At 46.8% G+C, this 17,650-nt stretch overlaps 1 protein-coding gene across 2 annotated transcripts in view; it reads left to right on the top strand.

Moving 5' to 3' along the window:
• The window catches only part of LOC147121012 (regulator of G protein signaling 7), a 611,953-nt gene that overhangs the window by 549,331 nt on the left and 44,972 nt on the right, over positions 1-17,650 (top strand). For both annotated transcript variants that reach the window (XM_085980288.1, XM_085980298.1), the window contains exon 10: positions 1,904-1,978. In XM_085980288.1, the coding sequence (XP_085836414.1) occupies positions 1,904-1,978 (75 nt within the window). The remainder of the gene's footprint in view (positions 1-1,903; positions 1,979-17,650) is intronic.

The raw sequence follows: 17,650 nt of genomic DNA, 5'->3' as shown, positions 1-17,650 counted from the left end.
GGATAAGGGGTAAGCCATTTAGGACTGAAATGAGGAGGAATTTCTTCACCCAGAGAGTGGTGAACCTGTGGAATTCTCTGCCACAGAGGGCGGTGGAGGCCAGTTCATTAAATATATTCAAGAAAGAGTTGGATATATTTCTTGAGGCTAAAGGGATCAAGGGATATGGGGAAAAGGCAGGGACAGGGTACTGAATTGGATGATCAGCCATGATCACATTGAATGGCGGAGCAGGCTCGAAGGGCCGAATGGCCTACTCCTGCTCCTATCTTCTATGTTTCTATGTTTCCCCATTTGCTTAGTGACACCTTTGAGCAACCTACACCGGTCCTAAGTCTGTTAAGGCACTTCCAGGCTGCCCAGTTGCAATTAGCTCCTGGGGGAAGGCTTTCATCAAGTAAAATTTCCATCGCTGGGGGTTGTTCAAGACTGGCGAGCCGGTCTTTCCACAAGGTGATGCGGCATTGTAAAAGGCAATAAAACACTGTAGGGTAAATTCAGCATGCCCATACTTCCAATGGGGAGTTGAGCACATCTCTGAGTCGAGATTTGTCCCTGATTCTCTGACCTGCACTCCCTTGAATGTATTCCTTAGCCTATGACATATAATTTTTTTACAGAATTAGCTGGCACAAAACAGAGCATGCTCATTATTTAATGCTGAGCATCTAATGCTCCCTTAACCGCTACCAATCAACTGGAGGCCAAAACTTAGCAAATAACCACTGCCGTTACAGTATGATAACAGCCACGGAACCCATTGTGTTGGGGTCTGATGCCACATTGCCATCTGGAGGAGCTGAATTGGTGGGGCAGATGTTCCTCTTATTACGCTTCGACATAAAGGATCACCTTGGCACAGATCGTAGATGAAAATCAGGCATGGTGGTTCGAACACACGTAATGGAGCATGCCTGTTTAAATTAATGATGGAAAATCAGGTGGGTTCCTTATAGGCATGCAATCCTCACCTGCCTGATTTTTTTCTATGGCTTATATTGGACAATCCTTTACACCTAGGTGCAATAAGAAAAAAATCTGCTGTGTTATTTTCTACAACATTGTGAGGTCACCTTAGTTTGCTATAAGTACATTTTACTTTTTTTATTTTCATTAACTTTTTTCATCCATTGGGGATCTGTTGGATATGATTTTTCTCTGGGCAAACCTGACATCATAGCACCCTTGTAGTCCATTATCTACTTCAGTTAAGCCATTGGATAAATTCTACACACAAGAGGTCCCAACGTGTACCCTGTATCTCTTCTGACCACAGTTTTCTTTTATTCGTTCACGGGATGTGGGCGTCGCTGGTAAGGCCAGTATTTATTGCCCATCCCTAATTGCCCTTGAGAAGGTGGTGGTGAGCTGCCTTCTTGAACCGCTGCAGTCCATGATACTTCTTTTCGCAGTTTTTTGGTACAACTGAGTGGCTTGCTCGGCCATTTCAGAGGGCAGTTAAGAATCAACCACATTGCTGTGGGTCTGGAGTCACATGTAGGCCAGACCAGGTAAGGACGGCAGATTTCCTTCCCTAAAGGACAATTAGTGAGTCAGATGGGTCTTTATGACAATCCGGCAGTTTCATGGTAATCATTACAGTTTGATGTACAGTTCCACACTGTGACCAAACAGTGTTTTATGTGTCTCAGTGCCTCTCAAGTGATTTTACAAATGTGTCTTTCATTTTTACTATATAATTGAACAACTATTTTAAAAATATTTGAAGTCTTAGATTATTAATATAAAGTTTGAGGAAGTTTTACTGTTTGGGTGTTCTATATGGATTTGAGATCAGCACTCTCCAACACTGTTTTGTGCAGTATACTATGTAGGAGTGCATTTATATAGAGAGAGAGCTTAAGATATGTATTTAAAATTATTATGATATACTTTTTTTTAGCCAGGCTGTGTAAATACTACAGAAGTGGATATCAAGAAATCATCCCGAATGAGAAATCCTCACAAAACAAGAAAGGTAAAACATATTTTCAGTAAGTCAGTTTGCGATGCTGACAGAATATTGTGGGATCCAATATATTAACAGAGCATTGTGAAACCCAGTGTATTAACGAAACACTGTGGAACCCAGTGTATTGGCAGAATATTGTGGAGCCCAATGTATTGACAGAGCAACGTGGAGCCAATGTATTGACAGAACATGTGGGATCCAATATACTGACAGAACATGTGGGATCCAATATACTGACAGAACATGTGGGATCCAATATATTGATAGAACATGTGGGATCCAATATACTGACAGAACATGTGGGATCCAATATACTGACAGAACATGTGGGATCCAATATACTGACAGAACATGTGGGATCCAATATACTGACAGAACATGTGGGATCCAATATACTGACAGAACATGTGGGATCCAATATACTGATAGAACATGTGGGATCCAATATACTGACAGAACATGTGGGATCCAATATACTGACAGAACATGTGGGATCCAATATACTGACAGAACATGTGGGATCCAATATACTGACAGAACATGTGGGATCCAATATACTGACAGAACATGTGGGATCCAATATACTGACAGAACATGTGGGATCCAATATACTGACAGAACATGTGGGATCCAATATACTGACAGAACATGTGGGATCCAATATACTGACAGAACATGTGGGATCCAATATACTGACAGAACATGTGGGATCCAATATACTGACAGAACATGTGGGATCCAATATACTGATAGAACATGTGGGATCCAATATACTGTCAGAACATGTGGGATCCAATATATTGATAGAACATGTGGGATCCAATATACTGACAGAACATGTGGGATCCAATATACTGACAGAACATGTGGGATCCAATATACTGACAGAACATGTGGGATCCACTATATTGACAGAACATGTGGGATCCACTATATTGACAGAACATGTGGGATCCAATATACTGACAGAACATGTGGGATCCAATATACTGACAGAACATGTGGGATCCAATATATTAACAGAGCATTGTGAAAACGAATGTATTGACGAAACACTGTGGAACCCAATGTATTGGCAGAACATTATGGAGCCCAGTGTATTGACAGAGCAACGTGGAGCCAATGTATTGATAGAACATTATGGAACCCAGTCTATTGGCAGAATAATGTGAAACCCAATATATTGACAGAGCTTGTGGGACCAGTGCATTGGTAGAATAATGATGAACCTAATGTCTTGGCAGACCAATATGGAACCCGATGTATTGGCAGAGCAATGGGAAACAATAATGTGAATACCCCCCATTGCATCTAGACAGTTTTCCTGGTCGGGAGCTTTGAGTCAGGCTAACAACCTGTCCACGTAAAAAGGGACTTTTTAATGGAATTAAAGCAGAGCACGATCTACTAGATGGAACGTAGCGGAAGAAATGGTTTGTGCGATTTTTTGAACAGTTCATTAAATTAGGGATGTTCTAAAATTGCAAGTTACTGTATTAACCTTCTTGGTAAAATTAGAACCAATAATGGCTGTCAGCTGTCAGGTTCCTGCAGTATGAGGCAGTGACACCGGAGGCCTACAGAGCATCCGATGCTCACAGTACACAATAATGCCACTAGGAAGTGCCTTGGCGCTTGCAGCCTGTGCACCAATTGTGTACCAGGCTCACTAAGGCATCAATTTTGATGAAAATGAGGGGTGATCCCATATAAAATGAATGTTGCAAATGAGGCCTGTTCCAGTCAGTTGGCTCCTTGCTCCTAGAGGTACATTGTTGTTCTAATTGGACCAAGGAAGGTAGCAAAACTTCTTGCAGCTTTTCTGACAACTTCTTAAAGCTGTACTGCATCTGTCATCTGTGTCTGCTTAGCTGGAAATAATTATAGATTGCTAACAGGAAAAATATCCTTATTTTATAAGCCTTTATTTTGTGCTACTAACGAGCTGATATTAGGTGAACGCTTTCATCAATCCAGAAGCAACATCTTGCAGTTTTCCGTGCCAATCATATGACCAGATAACACCTGAAAATATCAAAAATATTATTCATCATTTCTTACTACAGTTTTGTTAAAGAAATTTACATTTTACTTCCAAACATATTGGTCCGATTTGTCGGTAGTAATAAGTGAGACTATCAGCGCTCACCTTTATTAAGGAGTAAATTGGACAGCAACATCCGCCATCCGCACATGCGCAGAAAACCGTGAAATAAGAAAGTTGCTGTCCAACTTGCCCTGCTCCTCCACAAGCTTTGCTACACAGAAACATAGAAGATAGGAGCAGGAATAGGCCATTTGGCCCCTCGAGCCTGCTCCGCCATTCAATGAGATCATGGCTGATCATCCAATACCCTGTCCCTGCTTTCTCCCCATACCCCCTGATCCCTTTAGCCTTAAGAAATATATCCAACTCCTTCTTGAATATATTTAATGAACTGGCCTCCACCACCCTCTGGCAGAGAATTCCACAGGTTCACCACTCTCTGGGTGAAGAAATCCCTCCTCATCTCAGTCCTAAATGGCTTAATCCTTAGACTATGACCTCTGGTTCTGGAGCCCCCTGCCATCGGAAACATCCTTCCTGCATCTAGTCTGTCCAGGCCTGACAGAATTTTATAGGTTTCGATGAGATCCCCTCGCAATCTTCTAAACTTCAGTGAGTGTAAGCCCAATCGATACAATCTCTCCTCATACGTCATTCCTGCCATCCCAGGTATCAGCCTGGTGAATCTTTGCTGCACTCCTTCCATGGCAAGAACGTCCTTCCTCAGATAAGGCGACCAAAACTGCACACAATACTCAAGGTGCGGTCTCACCAAGGCCCTGTACAACTGAAGCAAGACATCCTTGTTCCTGTACTCGAACCCTCTTGCTACGAAGGCCAACATATCATTTGCCTTCTTAACCACCTGCTGCACCTGCATGCTTACCTTCAGCGACTGGTGCACAAGAACACCCAGGTCTCTTTGAACTTCCCCTTCTCCCAATCTATTGCCATTCAAATAATAATCTGCCTTCCTGTTTTTGCCACCAAAGTTGATAACCTCACATTTATCCATATTATAGTGCATTTGTCATGTTTCTGCCCAATCACCCAACCTGTCCAAATCGTACTGGAGTTTCACGACATCCTCCTCACAGCATACCCTCCCACCCAGCTTTGTGTCGTCTGCAAATTTGGAGATATTACATCCAATTCCCTCCTCCAGATCATCATTAATATATATTGTGAACAGCTGGGGTCCTAGGACTGATCCTTGCGGTACCCCACTAGTCACTGCCTGCCACTCGGAAAATGACCCGTTTATTCCAACTCTTTGCTTTCTATCCGCCAACCAGTTCTCTATCCAAGTCAATACCTTGCCCCCAATCCCATGTGCCTTAATTTTGCACGCTAATCTCTTATGCGGGACCTTATCGAAAGCTTTCTGAAAGTCCAAATACACCACATCCACTGGTTCTCCCTTATCTATTTTACCAGTTACATCCTCAAAAAATTCCAGTAGATTAGTCAAGCACGATTTACCTTTTGTAAATCCATGTGGACTTTGTCCGATCCTGTCACTGCTTTCCAAGTGCTCTGCTATTACATCTTTTATAATGGACTCTAGCATTTTCCCCACTACCGATGTCAAGCTTACCGGTCTATAATTCCCCGCCTTTTCTCTACCACCTTTTTTGAATAGTGGAGTAACATTAGCTACCCTCCAATCCATGGGTACTGTTCCAGAGTCTATCGAGTTCTGGAAGATGACCAGCAATGCATCTACTATTTCTAGGGCCACTTCCTTAAGTACCCTAGGATGTAGATTATCAGGCCTTGGGGATTTATCAGCCTTCAGTCCCATCAATTTTCCTAACACCATTTCCCTACAAATACTGATTTCTTTCAGTTCCACCCTTTCATCAGACCCTATGTTCCCCGGCATCTCTGGGAGGTTATTTGTGTCCTCCTTTGTGAAGACAGAACCAAAATATGTATTTAGTTGGTCTGCCATTTCTTTGTTCCCCATTATAAATTCCCCTGATTCTGACTGCAAGGGACCTACGCTTGACTTCACCAATCTTTTTCTCTTCACATATCTATGAAAGCTTTTACAGTCAGTTTTTATGTTCCCTGCAAGCTTACTCTCATATTCTATTTTCCCCTTCTTAATTAATCCCTTTGTCCTCCTTTGTTGAATCCTAAACTGCTCCCAATCCTCAGGATTATTGCTTTTTCTGGCCAATTTATATGTCCTCTCATAAGAACATAAGAACATAAGAAATAGGAGCAGGAGTAGGCCATACGGCCCCTCGGGCCTGCTCCGCCATTCAATAGGATCATGGCTGATCTGAAGCTAGACTCACGTCCACTTCCCTGCCCTCTCCCCGTAACCCCAAATTCCCTTATCTGCTAGGAAAATGTCGATCTCCATTTTAAATTTATTTAATGTTGCAGCTTCCACAGCTCTCTGGGGTAGCAAATTCCATAGATTTACTACCCTCTGAGTGAAGAAGTTTCTCCTCATCTCAGTTTTGAAAGGGCAGCCCCTTATTCTAATATTATGCCCCCTGGTTCTAGTCTCACCCATCAGTGGAAACATCCTCACCGCATCCACCCGATCAAGCCCCCTCACAATCTTATATGTTTCGATAAGATCGCCTCTCATTCTTCTGAACTCCAATGAGTAGAGTCCCAACCTACTCAACCTTTCCTCATATGTCGACCCCCTCATCTCCTGAATCAACCGAGTGAACCTTCTCTGAACCGCCTCGAGAGCAAGTATATCTTTTCTTAAATATGGAAACCAAAACTGCACACAGTATTCCAGGTGTGGCCTCACCAATACCCTGTATAACTGCAGCAAGACTTCCCTGTTTTTAGACTCCATCCCCCTTGCAATAAAAGCCAAGATTCCATTGGCCTTCCTGATCACCTGCTGCACCTGCATACTAACTTTTTGTGTTTCATGCACCAGGACCCCAGATCCCTTTGTACTGTAGCACTTTGCAGTTTCTCTCCATTTAGATAATAACTTGCTCTTTGATTTTTTCTGCCAAAGTGCATAACCTCACACTTTCCAGCATCTGCCAAATCTCTGCCCACTCACTTAGCCTGTCTATGTCCTTTTGCAGGTTTTTTATGTCCTCCTCACTCACTGCTTTCCCTCCCATTTTTGTATCGTCAGCAAACTTGGATATGTTGCACTCGGACCCTTCCTCCAAATCGTTAATATAGATTGTAAAGAGTTGGGGTCCCAGCACTGACCCCTGCGGAACACCACTAGTTACTGATTGCCAGCCCGAGAACGAACCATTTATCCCAACTCTTTGTTTTCTGTTAGATAGCCAATCTTCCACCCATGCCAGTATATTACCCCCAATCCCGTGATTTTTTATCTTGATCAGTAATCTTTTGTGTGGAACCTTGTCAAATGCCTTTTGGAAGTCCAAATACACTACATCCACTGGTTCCCCTTTATCCACCCTGTATGTTACATCCTCAAAGAATTCGAGCAAATTTGTCAAACATGACTTCCCCTTCATAAAACCATGCTGACTCTGTCCTATTAAATTATGTTTATCCAAATGCTCTGTTACTGTTTCCTTAATAATGGACTCCAACATTTTGCCAACCACAGATGTTAGGCTAACTGGTCTATAGTTTCCAGCTTTTTGTCTACTTCCCTTCTTAAATAAGGGTGTTACATTAGCAGTTTTCCAATCTGCCGGGACCTTTCCTGAGTCCAGGGAGTTCTGGAAAATGATCACCAATGCATCCACAATCCCTACCGCCACTTCTCTCAAGACCCTAGGATGTAGGCCATCAGGTCCGGGGAATTTATCCGCCTTAAGTCCCATTATTTTACTGAGTACCATCTCCTTAGTGATTTTAATCGTGTTTAGCTCCTCCCCCCCCCCATTGCCCCCTGTTTGTCCAGTGTTGGGATATTTTTAGTGTCTTCTACTGTAAAGACTGATACAAAATATTTGTTCAGCGTCTTTGCCATCTCCATGTTCCCCACCACTAGTTTCCCGGTCCCATCCTCCAGGGGACCAACGTTCACTTTAGCCACCCTTTTTCTTTTTATATAGCTGTAGAAATTCTTGCTATCTGTTTTTATATTTTTTGCTAGTTTACTTTCATAATCTATCTTCCCTTTCTTAATTAATCTTTAATTATTGTTTGCTGGCTTTTAAATGCTTCCCAATCTTCTATCCTCCCAGTAGATTTGGCTAATTTATATGCCCTTGTTTTCAGTCGAATACTATCCTTTATTACTTTACTAAGCCACGGATGGCTGTATTTTCTTTTACTCCCCTTTTTCCTCAGTGGAATATATTTATCTTGAAAGATGTGAAATATCTCCTTGAATGTAGATCTTGTACCTGCTCTTGTACCGTCTTACACTTTAATCTGTTTTCCCAGTCCACTTTAGTCAATTCTACTCTCATACCTTCATAGTCTCCTTTATTTAAGCTTAGTACGCTGGTTTGAGATCCAACTCTCTCACCCTCGAACTGAATTTGGAATTCAACCATATTATGGTCACTCATTCCAAGGGGATCCTTTACTAGGACATTTTTTATTAATCCTGTCTCATTACACAGGACCAGATCTAAGATTGCCTGCCCCCTGGTTGGTTCAGTGTGGTAAACCACTTTTATCGTTCACTATCGTTACACTATGGTTATCACTGTTATATCGTTACACTATGGTTATCACTGTTTACACTGTTGTATCACTACACGAGGTCGCCTCTTGTCACGCTGTTATACCTGGGCTGACCACTGCTGACTCCGCCCATGGCTCCACCTACTTGCCCAGGTATAAAGGTGGTCGACTGGCTGGTATTCCTCCTTGTTGGATCCGATCACCCACGAGGGTGGGCTCTGTTATTTAGCCAATAAAAACCTATAGTTACTTTCTTAACTCGTCGCTTTTCATTGGATGAATTGATAGGTATATCAATTTTATTGGCTAAATTTTAAAAATGTCTAACGAACCGTCAGACCAGTCAGACGCCCAGCTACAACAGCCACAGCAGCCGGCCTGGCTGCGAGCCCTCCGACCGCCATACCTGGATCTAAACCCACAAGCAGCAAACTCAGCCCTCGACTTCAAACACTGGCTGAGCTGTTTCGAATCCTACCTGGGAGAATCCGGCGTGCCTCAGAGATCCAAACTAAGAGTGCTGACCGCCCAAGTGAGCCCTAAAGTATTCGCACTCATACAGGACCTTACTACATACGAGGCCGCCATCAACCTGCTGAAACAGCAGTACCGGAGCCCGGTAAATTCTATGTATGCCAGACACCTCCTAAGATCCCGCCCGCAACAGCCAGGAGAGTCTGTAGATGAATTTTTACGGGTGCTACAAACACTCGGCAGGGACTGTGACTTTAAAGCGGTAACGGCTGCAGAAAATACTGAAGAGAATATCCGCGATGCCTTCGTGAAAGGCCTTCGGTCCGACTACTCACGGCAAAGACTGCTTGAATCAAAGGACCTCGATCTGAACACAGCTGCAGCCCTCGCCCGCTCCCTGGAAGTGGCCCATCGGGACCTCGAGGCGTATTCCAGGTACTGTACTGCGCGACCCTGGGACTCCGGCCCGACCCCGGCCGCAATACCCCTCGCAACGCCGCCTCCGGGACCTACCTCAGCGTCGGCGTCCCAGAACCGATCGGGACCGCCACCCCCGGTACCGGCTGCAACATCAGACCCCCGCGATCGGGCCGCCGGCTGCTTCTTCTGTGGCCAGGCGAAACACCCGAGGACGCGCTGCCCTGCGAGAAACGCGACTTGCTCCCATTGCCAGAAGAAAGGCCACTTCGCTAAGGCCTGCAGGGGGAGAGCCACAGACACCAGCAGTGCCTCATGCGAAGTGTGGGGGCGGCCATCTTTCATCCAGGCCACAGATGCCAGTATCCCCTCGTGTGAGTCGTGGGGGCGGCCATCTTTGATCAAGGCAACCAACACCAGCAATGCCTCATGTGAGTTGTGGGGGCAGCCATCTTATTTAACCTCGTGGGCGCCGCCATTTTGTCCACCACAGTCGACCGCCACCTTGTCGCCAGACCCGACCACCGCCTCACCCGCAGACTACAGCAGCTCGCTCAGCCATACACTAGCCTCCGTCACACTGGACCAAGCTCGCCCGCATCACCTGTCCAAGTCCATGATGGACATCAAAGTAAACGGCCACGCCACGACCTGCCTGTTCGACAGCGGAAGCACGGAGAGTTTCATACATCCAGACACGGTGAGCCACTACTCCCTCACTGTCCGGCCAACGCGCAACTGGATCTCGATGGCATCGAGGTCCCATTCTACAGACATCAGCGGCTACTGTATTGTGACCCTGTCGGTTAGGGGCACGGAGTATAAAAATGTTAAACTCCTCGTCCTGCCCCAGCTCTGCGCTGCTGTCCTACTAGGGCTGGACTTCCAATCCCACCTGCAAAGTGTCACTTTGGCATACGGTGGACCCCTCCTCCCACTCACAGTCGACAAACAGCAGCCTTTAAACCGCCCACCGCATACCACCTGCAGCCTATCCACCCTCAAGGTCCCGCCCCCCTCCCTGTTCGCTAACCTCACCCGCGACTGTAAACCCGTCGCCACCAAGAGCAGGCGGTACAGCGCTGGGGACAGAGCTTTTATTAGCTGTGAGGTGCAGCCTCTCCTGAAGGAGGGCATCATCGAGAGGAGCAACAGCCCCTGGCGTGCCCAGGTCGTAGTCGTTAAGACCGGTGATAAAAACCGCCTAGTCATCGACTACAGCCAAACCATAAACCGGTACACCCAGCTGGACGCATACCCCCTTCCCCGCATATCTGATATGGTCAATCAGATTGCGCAGTACCGGGTATTCTCCACCACCGACCTTAAGTCGGCCTATCACCAACTCCCTATCCGCCCTGAGGACCGCCAGTATACAGCCTTCGAGGCGAACGGCCGCCTCTACCACTTCCTTAGGGTTCCCTTCGGCGTCACCAACGGGGTTTCGGTCTTCCAAAGGGAGATGGACCGGATGGTTGACCAGAACGGGCTGCACGCCACGTTCCCCTATCTAGATAACGTCACCATCTGCGGCCGCGACCGGCAGGACCACGATGTTAATCTGGAAAGATTCCTCCGTACGGCCCAACGGCTGAACCTCACCTACAATAAGGAGAAATGTGTGTTTAACACCTCGCGCCTTGCCATCCTCAGCTGCGTAGTAGAGAACGGAGTCATCGGCCCCGACCCCGAAAGAATGCGCCCCCTCATGGAGCTTCCCCTCCCCCACTGTCCAAAGGCGCTGAAGAGAACCCTGGGGCTCTTCGCCTACTATGCCCAATGGGTGCCAAATTATGCGGACAAAGCCAGACCCCTCATGAAGTCCTCCTCCTTCCCCCTGACGGCAGAAGCGTGCGCAGCCTTCTCCCTCATTAAGGGAGACATTGCTAAGGCCACAATGCACGCGGTGGATGAGTCTATCCCTTTCCAAGTGGAGAGCGATGCATCCGACTTCGCCCTAGCCGCAACCCTCAACCAGGAGGGGAGACCGGTGGCCTTCTTCTCAAGGACCCTCCAGGGCCCTGAGATCCGACACTCTTCGGTCGAGAAGGAGGCCCAGGCGATCGTGGAGGCTGTACGACGCTGGAGGGATTACCTGGCAGGCAAACGATTTACCCTCCTCACCGACCAGCGTTCGGTCGCTTTTATGTTTAATAACAAGCTGAGGGGCAAAATCAAGAACGACAGGATCTTGAGGTGGAGAATCGAGCTCTCCACCTATGATTATGATATCTTGTACCGGCCTGGTAAACTGAACGAACCCCCAGATGCTCTATCACGAAGTACATGCGCCAACGTGCAAACTGATAGACTGCAGACCCTCCACAACGACCTCTGCCACCCCGGGGTCACCAGACTTTACCACTTCATTAAGGCCCGCAACCTGCCATACTCCATCGAGGAGGTCAGGACCATGACCAGGAACTGCCAAACCTGTGCCGAATGCAAACCGCATTTCTTTAGGCCGGACAGAGCAAGCCTGATCAAGGCCACCCGCCCCTTCGAGCGCTTGAGCATCGATTTTAAGGGGCCCCTCCCGTCCTCTGACCGTAATGTGTACTTCCTCAACATCATTGATGAGTACTCCCGTTTCCCCTTTGCCTTCCCCTGCCCAGACATGACCAGCACCACGGTCATCAAATGCCTGAACGACCTCTTCGCCTTGTTCGGGTTCCCGAACTATATACATAGCGACCGGGGCTCCTCCTTCATGAGCGAGGAACTTCGCCAGTTCCTATTAGCGAGAGGTATCGCTGCAAGCAGGACCACCAGCTACAACCCCCGAGGGAACGGCCAGGTGGAAAGAGAGAACGCGACTGTCTGGAAGGCCGTTCTCTTAGCCTTAAAGTCTAAGGGCCTCCCAACCTCTCGCTGGCGGGAAGTCCTCCCGGCAGCGCTGCATTCCATCCGGTCACTGCTTTGCACTGCCATTAACGCCACCCCCCATGAACGAATGTTTGTTTTCCCCAGGAAATCGACTACGGGAACCACGCTGCCAACTTGGCTGACTTCTCCGGGGCCCGTCTTACTGCGAAAGCATGTGAGGGCCCATAAAACGGACCCCCTGGTCGAGAGGGTGGTCCTCCTGCATGCCAACCCCCAGTACGCCTACGTGGCATACCCAGACGGGCGGGAGGACACAGTCTCCTTATGAGACCTTGCACCCTCGGGCACCCCTGAGACACCACCGTTACCCCCCACCACCCCCCCAAATCCAGCCCAGGTAGACGGCATGCCGGAACCCCACGAGCCTTCGTCAACCACGCAGACACCAGCATTAACACCGGAGACTGCAACACCGCTGCCGCTGCTGCGCCGATCAGAAAGACTTACGAGGCCTCCGGACAGACTGACATACCCGAACTGGTAGTACACTTCACCCCGCCGGACTCAAATCTAAACAAGGGGTGAATGTGGTAAACCACTTATATCGTTCACTATCGTTACACTATGGTTATCACTGTTTACACTGTTGTATCACTACACGAGGTCGCCTCTTGTCACGCTGTTATACCTGGGCTGACCACTGCTGACTCCGCCCATGGCTCCACCTACTTGCCCAGGTATAAAGGTGGTCGACTGGCTGGTATTCCTCCTTGTTGGATCCGATCACCCACGAGGGTGGGCTCTGTTATTTAGCCAATAAAAACCTACAGTTACTTTCTTAACTCGTCGCTTTTCATTGGATGAATTGATAGGTATATCATTCAGTTACATACTGCCCAAGGAACCCATCCCTAATACACTCTATGAACTCTTCCTCAATGCTGCCATGCCCAATTTGACTTGTCAAGTCAATATGAAAGTTAAAATCCCCCATGATTATAGCTGTTCTCTTATTACAAGCCCCAACTATTTCCTGATTTATACTCCGACCAACAGAGTTGCAACTGTTAGGAGGCCTATAGACTACGCCCACTAGTGACGTTTTCCCCTTATTATTCCTTATCTCCACCCAAACTGTTTCACTATCCTGATCCTTTGACCCAATATCATTTCTGACTATTGCAGTGATTCCATCCTTGATTAACATAGCAACCCCACCTCCCTTTCCTTCCTGTCTGTCCTTCCTAATTGTCAAATACCCTTGTATGTTTAGTTCCCAGTCATGATTATCTTGCAGCCATGTTTCCGTAATAGCCACCAGATCATACCCATGTTTAGTTATTTGCACCGTCAACTCATCAATTTTGTTACGAATGCTGCGTGCATTCAGATAAAGAACTTTCAAATATGTTTTCTGACAATTTATTCCTGCTTTTACCCCTTTTACTACTTTACCTTTATCATTATACATTCTGTCCCTTCCTGACACACTCTGGTTATTAATTCCCCCACTGCTACCTTGCTCTATTGCCTTCTCCGCTGTCATTTTTATTTTTCGCTCTCTTAAAACCTCCCCCCCACTAATTAGTTTAAAGCCCTCTCTACAGCCCTAGTTATTCGATTCGCCAGGATTCTAGTCCCAGCACTGGCCAAGTGAAGTCCGTCCCAACGGAACAGCTCTCTCCTGTCCCAGTGTCCCAGGAAGCAAAACCCATTTCTCCCACACCAGTCTTTGAGCCACGCATTTAACTCTCTAATTTTATTTACCCTAGCCAAATTTGCACGTGGCTCAGGTAGTAATCCAGAGATTATTACCCTTGTGGTTCTGCTTTTTAATTTGGTCCCTAGCTGCTCAAACTCCCTCAGCAGAACCTCCTTCCTTGTCCTATCTATGTCGTTGGTATCAACATGGACCACAGCAACTGGATCCTCCCCCTCCCACTCCAAGTTTCTCTCCAGTCCAGAGCAGATGTCCTTAACCCTGGCACCGGGCAGGCAACACAGCCTTTGGGACTCTCGCTCTCGGCTGCAAAGAATTCTATCTATCCCCCTAACGATACAATCCCCTACCACTACAACATTTCTTTTTACTCCCCCCACTTGAATGGCCCCCCGCTCCACGGTGCTGTGGCCAGGTTGCTCATCCTCCCCGCAGTCCCTGTTCCCATCCTCGCGGAGTAAGAGCCTCAAACCTGTTGGACAAGAGCAAGGGCTGCGGCTCCTCCAACACTACCTCCTGGATCCCCGTACCTGCCTCACTTCTAGTCACACCATCCTGACCCTGGCCACGGACTACATCTGAATTAATTAATCTAATTGGTGTGACTACCTCCTGATACACAGAGTCCAGGTAACTCTCCCCCTCCCTGATGTGTCTTAGTGTTTGAAGCTCGGACTCCAGCTCTTCAACACGGAGCCGGGATTCCTCGAGCAGCCAACACTTACTGCAAATGTGATCACCGTGAGCATCAATGGTGTCCACCAGCTCCCACATATTGCAGCAGCAACACATCACCTGATCTCCCATTCTATGTAATTAATTAAATTTATTAATATTATTTTTAAATACCCTCTGCCCCGATTCTAGATGATGAATATCGCACCTTAGAAACTATAAACCACAGAGTTTAAGCTTAAAAAAGAGAGAAATACTTACCAACCAATCACTTACCCGCTTTCTGGTGACGTCACACTTCGATTACTTTTTACCTCTCTCCTTCCCTCCGAGTTCCAAGAGTGGTAGGCCTTACCTGGTCTCTGGGGCCTTTTATAGCCCCGCTCTTCCGCTCGAGATTCCCGCCGACGCTGTGAGGCCTTACCTGGTCTCTGGGGCCTTTTATAGCCCCGCTCTGCCGCTCGAGTTTCGCGCCGACGCTGTGAGGCCTTACCTGGTCTCTGGGGCCTTTTATAGCCCCGCTCTGCCGCTCGAGTTTCCCGCTGACGCTGTGAGGCCTTACCTGGTCTCTGGGGCCTTTTATAGCCCCTTGGATCTTATGCTATCCCTAATTTCCCTTGTTAACCACGGTTGAGTCACCTTTTCTGTTTTATTTTTATGCCAAACTGGGATGAACAAATTCTGTAGTTCATCCATTCGGTCTTTGAATGTTTGCCATTGCCTATCCACCGTCAACCCTTTGAGTGACATTCCCCAATCAATCCTACCCAACTTGCGCCTCAGACCATCGTAGTTTCCTTTATTTAAATTTAGGACCCTAGTCTCTGAGTCAACTACTTCATTGTGTGGAGATGCCAGAGTTGGACTGGGGTAGACAAATGTAAGAAGTCACACAACACCAGGTTATAGTCCAACAGTTTTATTTGAAATCACAAGCTTTCGGAGCGCTGCTCCTTCATCAGGTGAAGTGGAGAGATGCATAAAGACACAGCTTATATAGTCAGAGAATAATGCCAGATGATTACAGGTAATCTTTCTAACTGCCATTTATCACACCTCGGCAGAGAGATAATCACAGCGATCAAAGGTGTGAATGGTGTCTAAACAGGTTAGTCAGGAAAACATTACATCAACATACAATGAGGTGGGGTCACAAGAGGTCAAATGTTGCAGATGCTGGGATCTGTATGAAAAACAAAAAAACATTATTTTTTTTGCTGGAAATCACAGCAGGTCCGGCCGCATCTGTGTATAGAGAACAAGCCAACGATGACTCAAGTCTGGGTAACCCTACGTCAGGTGGGGTTACATGTAGCGTGACATGAACCCAAGATCGCGGTTGAGGCCGTCCTCATGAGTGCGGAACTTGGCTATCAGTTTCTGCTCGACGATTTTGCGTTGTGTGTCTCGAAGGCCACCTTGGAGAATGCTTACCCGAAGATCGGAGGCTGAATGTCCTTGACTGCTGAAGTGTTCCCCGACTGGGAGGGAACACTCCTGCCTGGCGATTGTTGCGCGGTGTCCGTTCATCCTTCATCCGTTGTCGCAGTGTCTGCATGGTCTCGCCGATGTACCATGCTCCGGGGCATCCTTTCCTGCAACGTATGAGGTAGACAACGTTGGCCGAGTCACATGAGTATGTATCATGTACCTGGTGGGGGGTGTCCTCACGTGTGATGATGGTATCTGTGCTGATGATCTGGCATGTCTTGCAGAGGTTGCCGTGGCAGGGTTGTGTGGTGTCGTGGTCGCTGTTCTCCTGAAAGCTGGGTAATTTGCTGCGAACGATGGTCTGTTTGAGGTTAGGCGTCTGTTTGAAGGCGAGTAGTGGAGGCGTGGGGATGGCCTTAGCGAGGTGTTCGTCGTCATCGATGACATTTGAAGGCTGCGAAGAACATGGCGTAGTTTCTCCGCTCCAGGGAAGTACTGGACGACAAAGGGTACTCTGTTGGTTGTGTCCCGTGTTGGTCTTCTGAGGAGGCCTATGCGATTTTTTGCTGTGGCCCGTCGGAACTACTTCATTCTCCATCTTAATGAAGAATTCGATCATATTATGATCGCTCCGACCCAAGGGGCCTCGTACAACAAGATTGCTAATTAATCCTTTCTCGTTACATAATACCCAGTCTAAGATGGCCTGATCTCTGGTTGGTTCCTCGACATATTGGTCCAGGAAACCATCCCGTAAACACTCCAGGAATTCCTCCTCCACAGTATTGTTACTAATTTGGTTAGCCCAATCTATATGTAGATTAAAGTCACCCATGATGACTGCTGTGCCCTTATTGCACGCTTCTTTAATTTCCCTTTTAATGCCATCCTCAGCCTCCGCCTTACTGTTTGGAGGTCTATATACCACTTCCACTAACGTTTTGTGCCCCTTAGTATTTCTCAATTCTACCCATACAGATTCCACATCATCAGAGCTAATATCCTTCCTTACAATTGTGTTAATCCCTTCTTTAACCAGTAATGCTACCCCACCTCCCTTTCCTTTTTGCCTATCTTACCTGAATATCGAATACCCCTGGATGTTGAGTTCCCAGCCTTGGCCATCCTTGAGCCACATTTCCGTAATCCCAACCAAATCATATTCGTTTACCTCTATTTGCGCATCTACACCAGCATCTCGCTGAGAGATTCGGCATTGAAATCCATGAGGGGCATGAGGTTGCGGTGCTTACCAACTAGATACCCACTAAATACACCAGAAAAAGTTATGGTTGTCCATTCAAGTGTAAGTGAATTTTTAAAGGCGTGATAAGACTTAATTACTACCAAACAACCTCTCTGGCACTGAAAATTTGCTTTTAAATGTGTGGCGTCTCATTCCTTCAGATTTTAATTATTGTTAAGAATTTTTTAAAAATCAAAAATTAAATTAATTTTTTTAACTTTTTCTTTC

Source organism: Somniosus microcephalus, chromosome 3 (assembly GCF_052327205.1).
Source record: "Somniosus microcephalus isolate GS21.2 chromosome 3, FLI_Smic_1.0, whole genome shotgun sequence".
Classification (NCBI taxonomy): Eukaryota; Metazoa; Chordata; class Chondrichthyes; order Squaliformes; family Somniosidae; genus Somniosus; species Somniosus microcephalus.
This window is presented reverse-complemented; position numbering and strand designations above follow the sequence as displayed.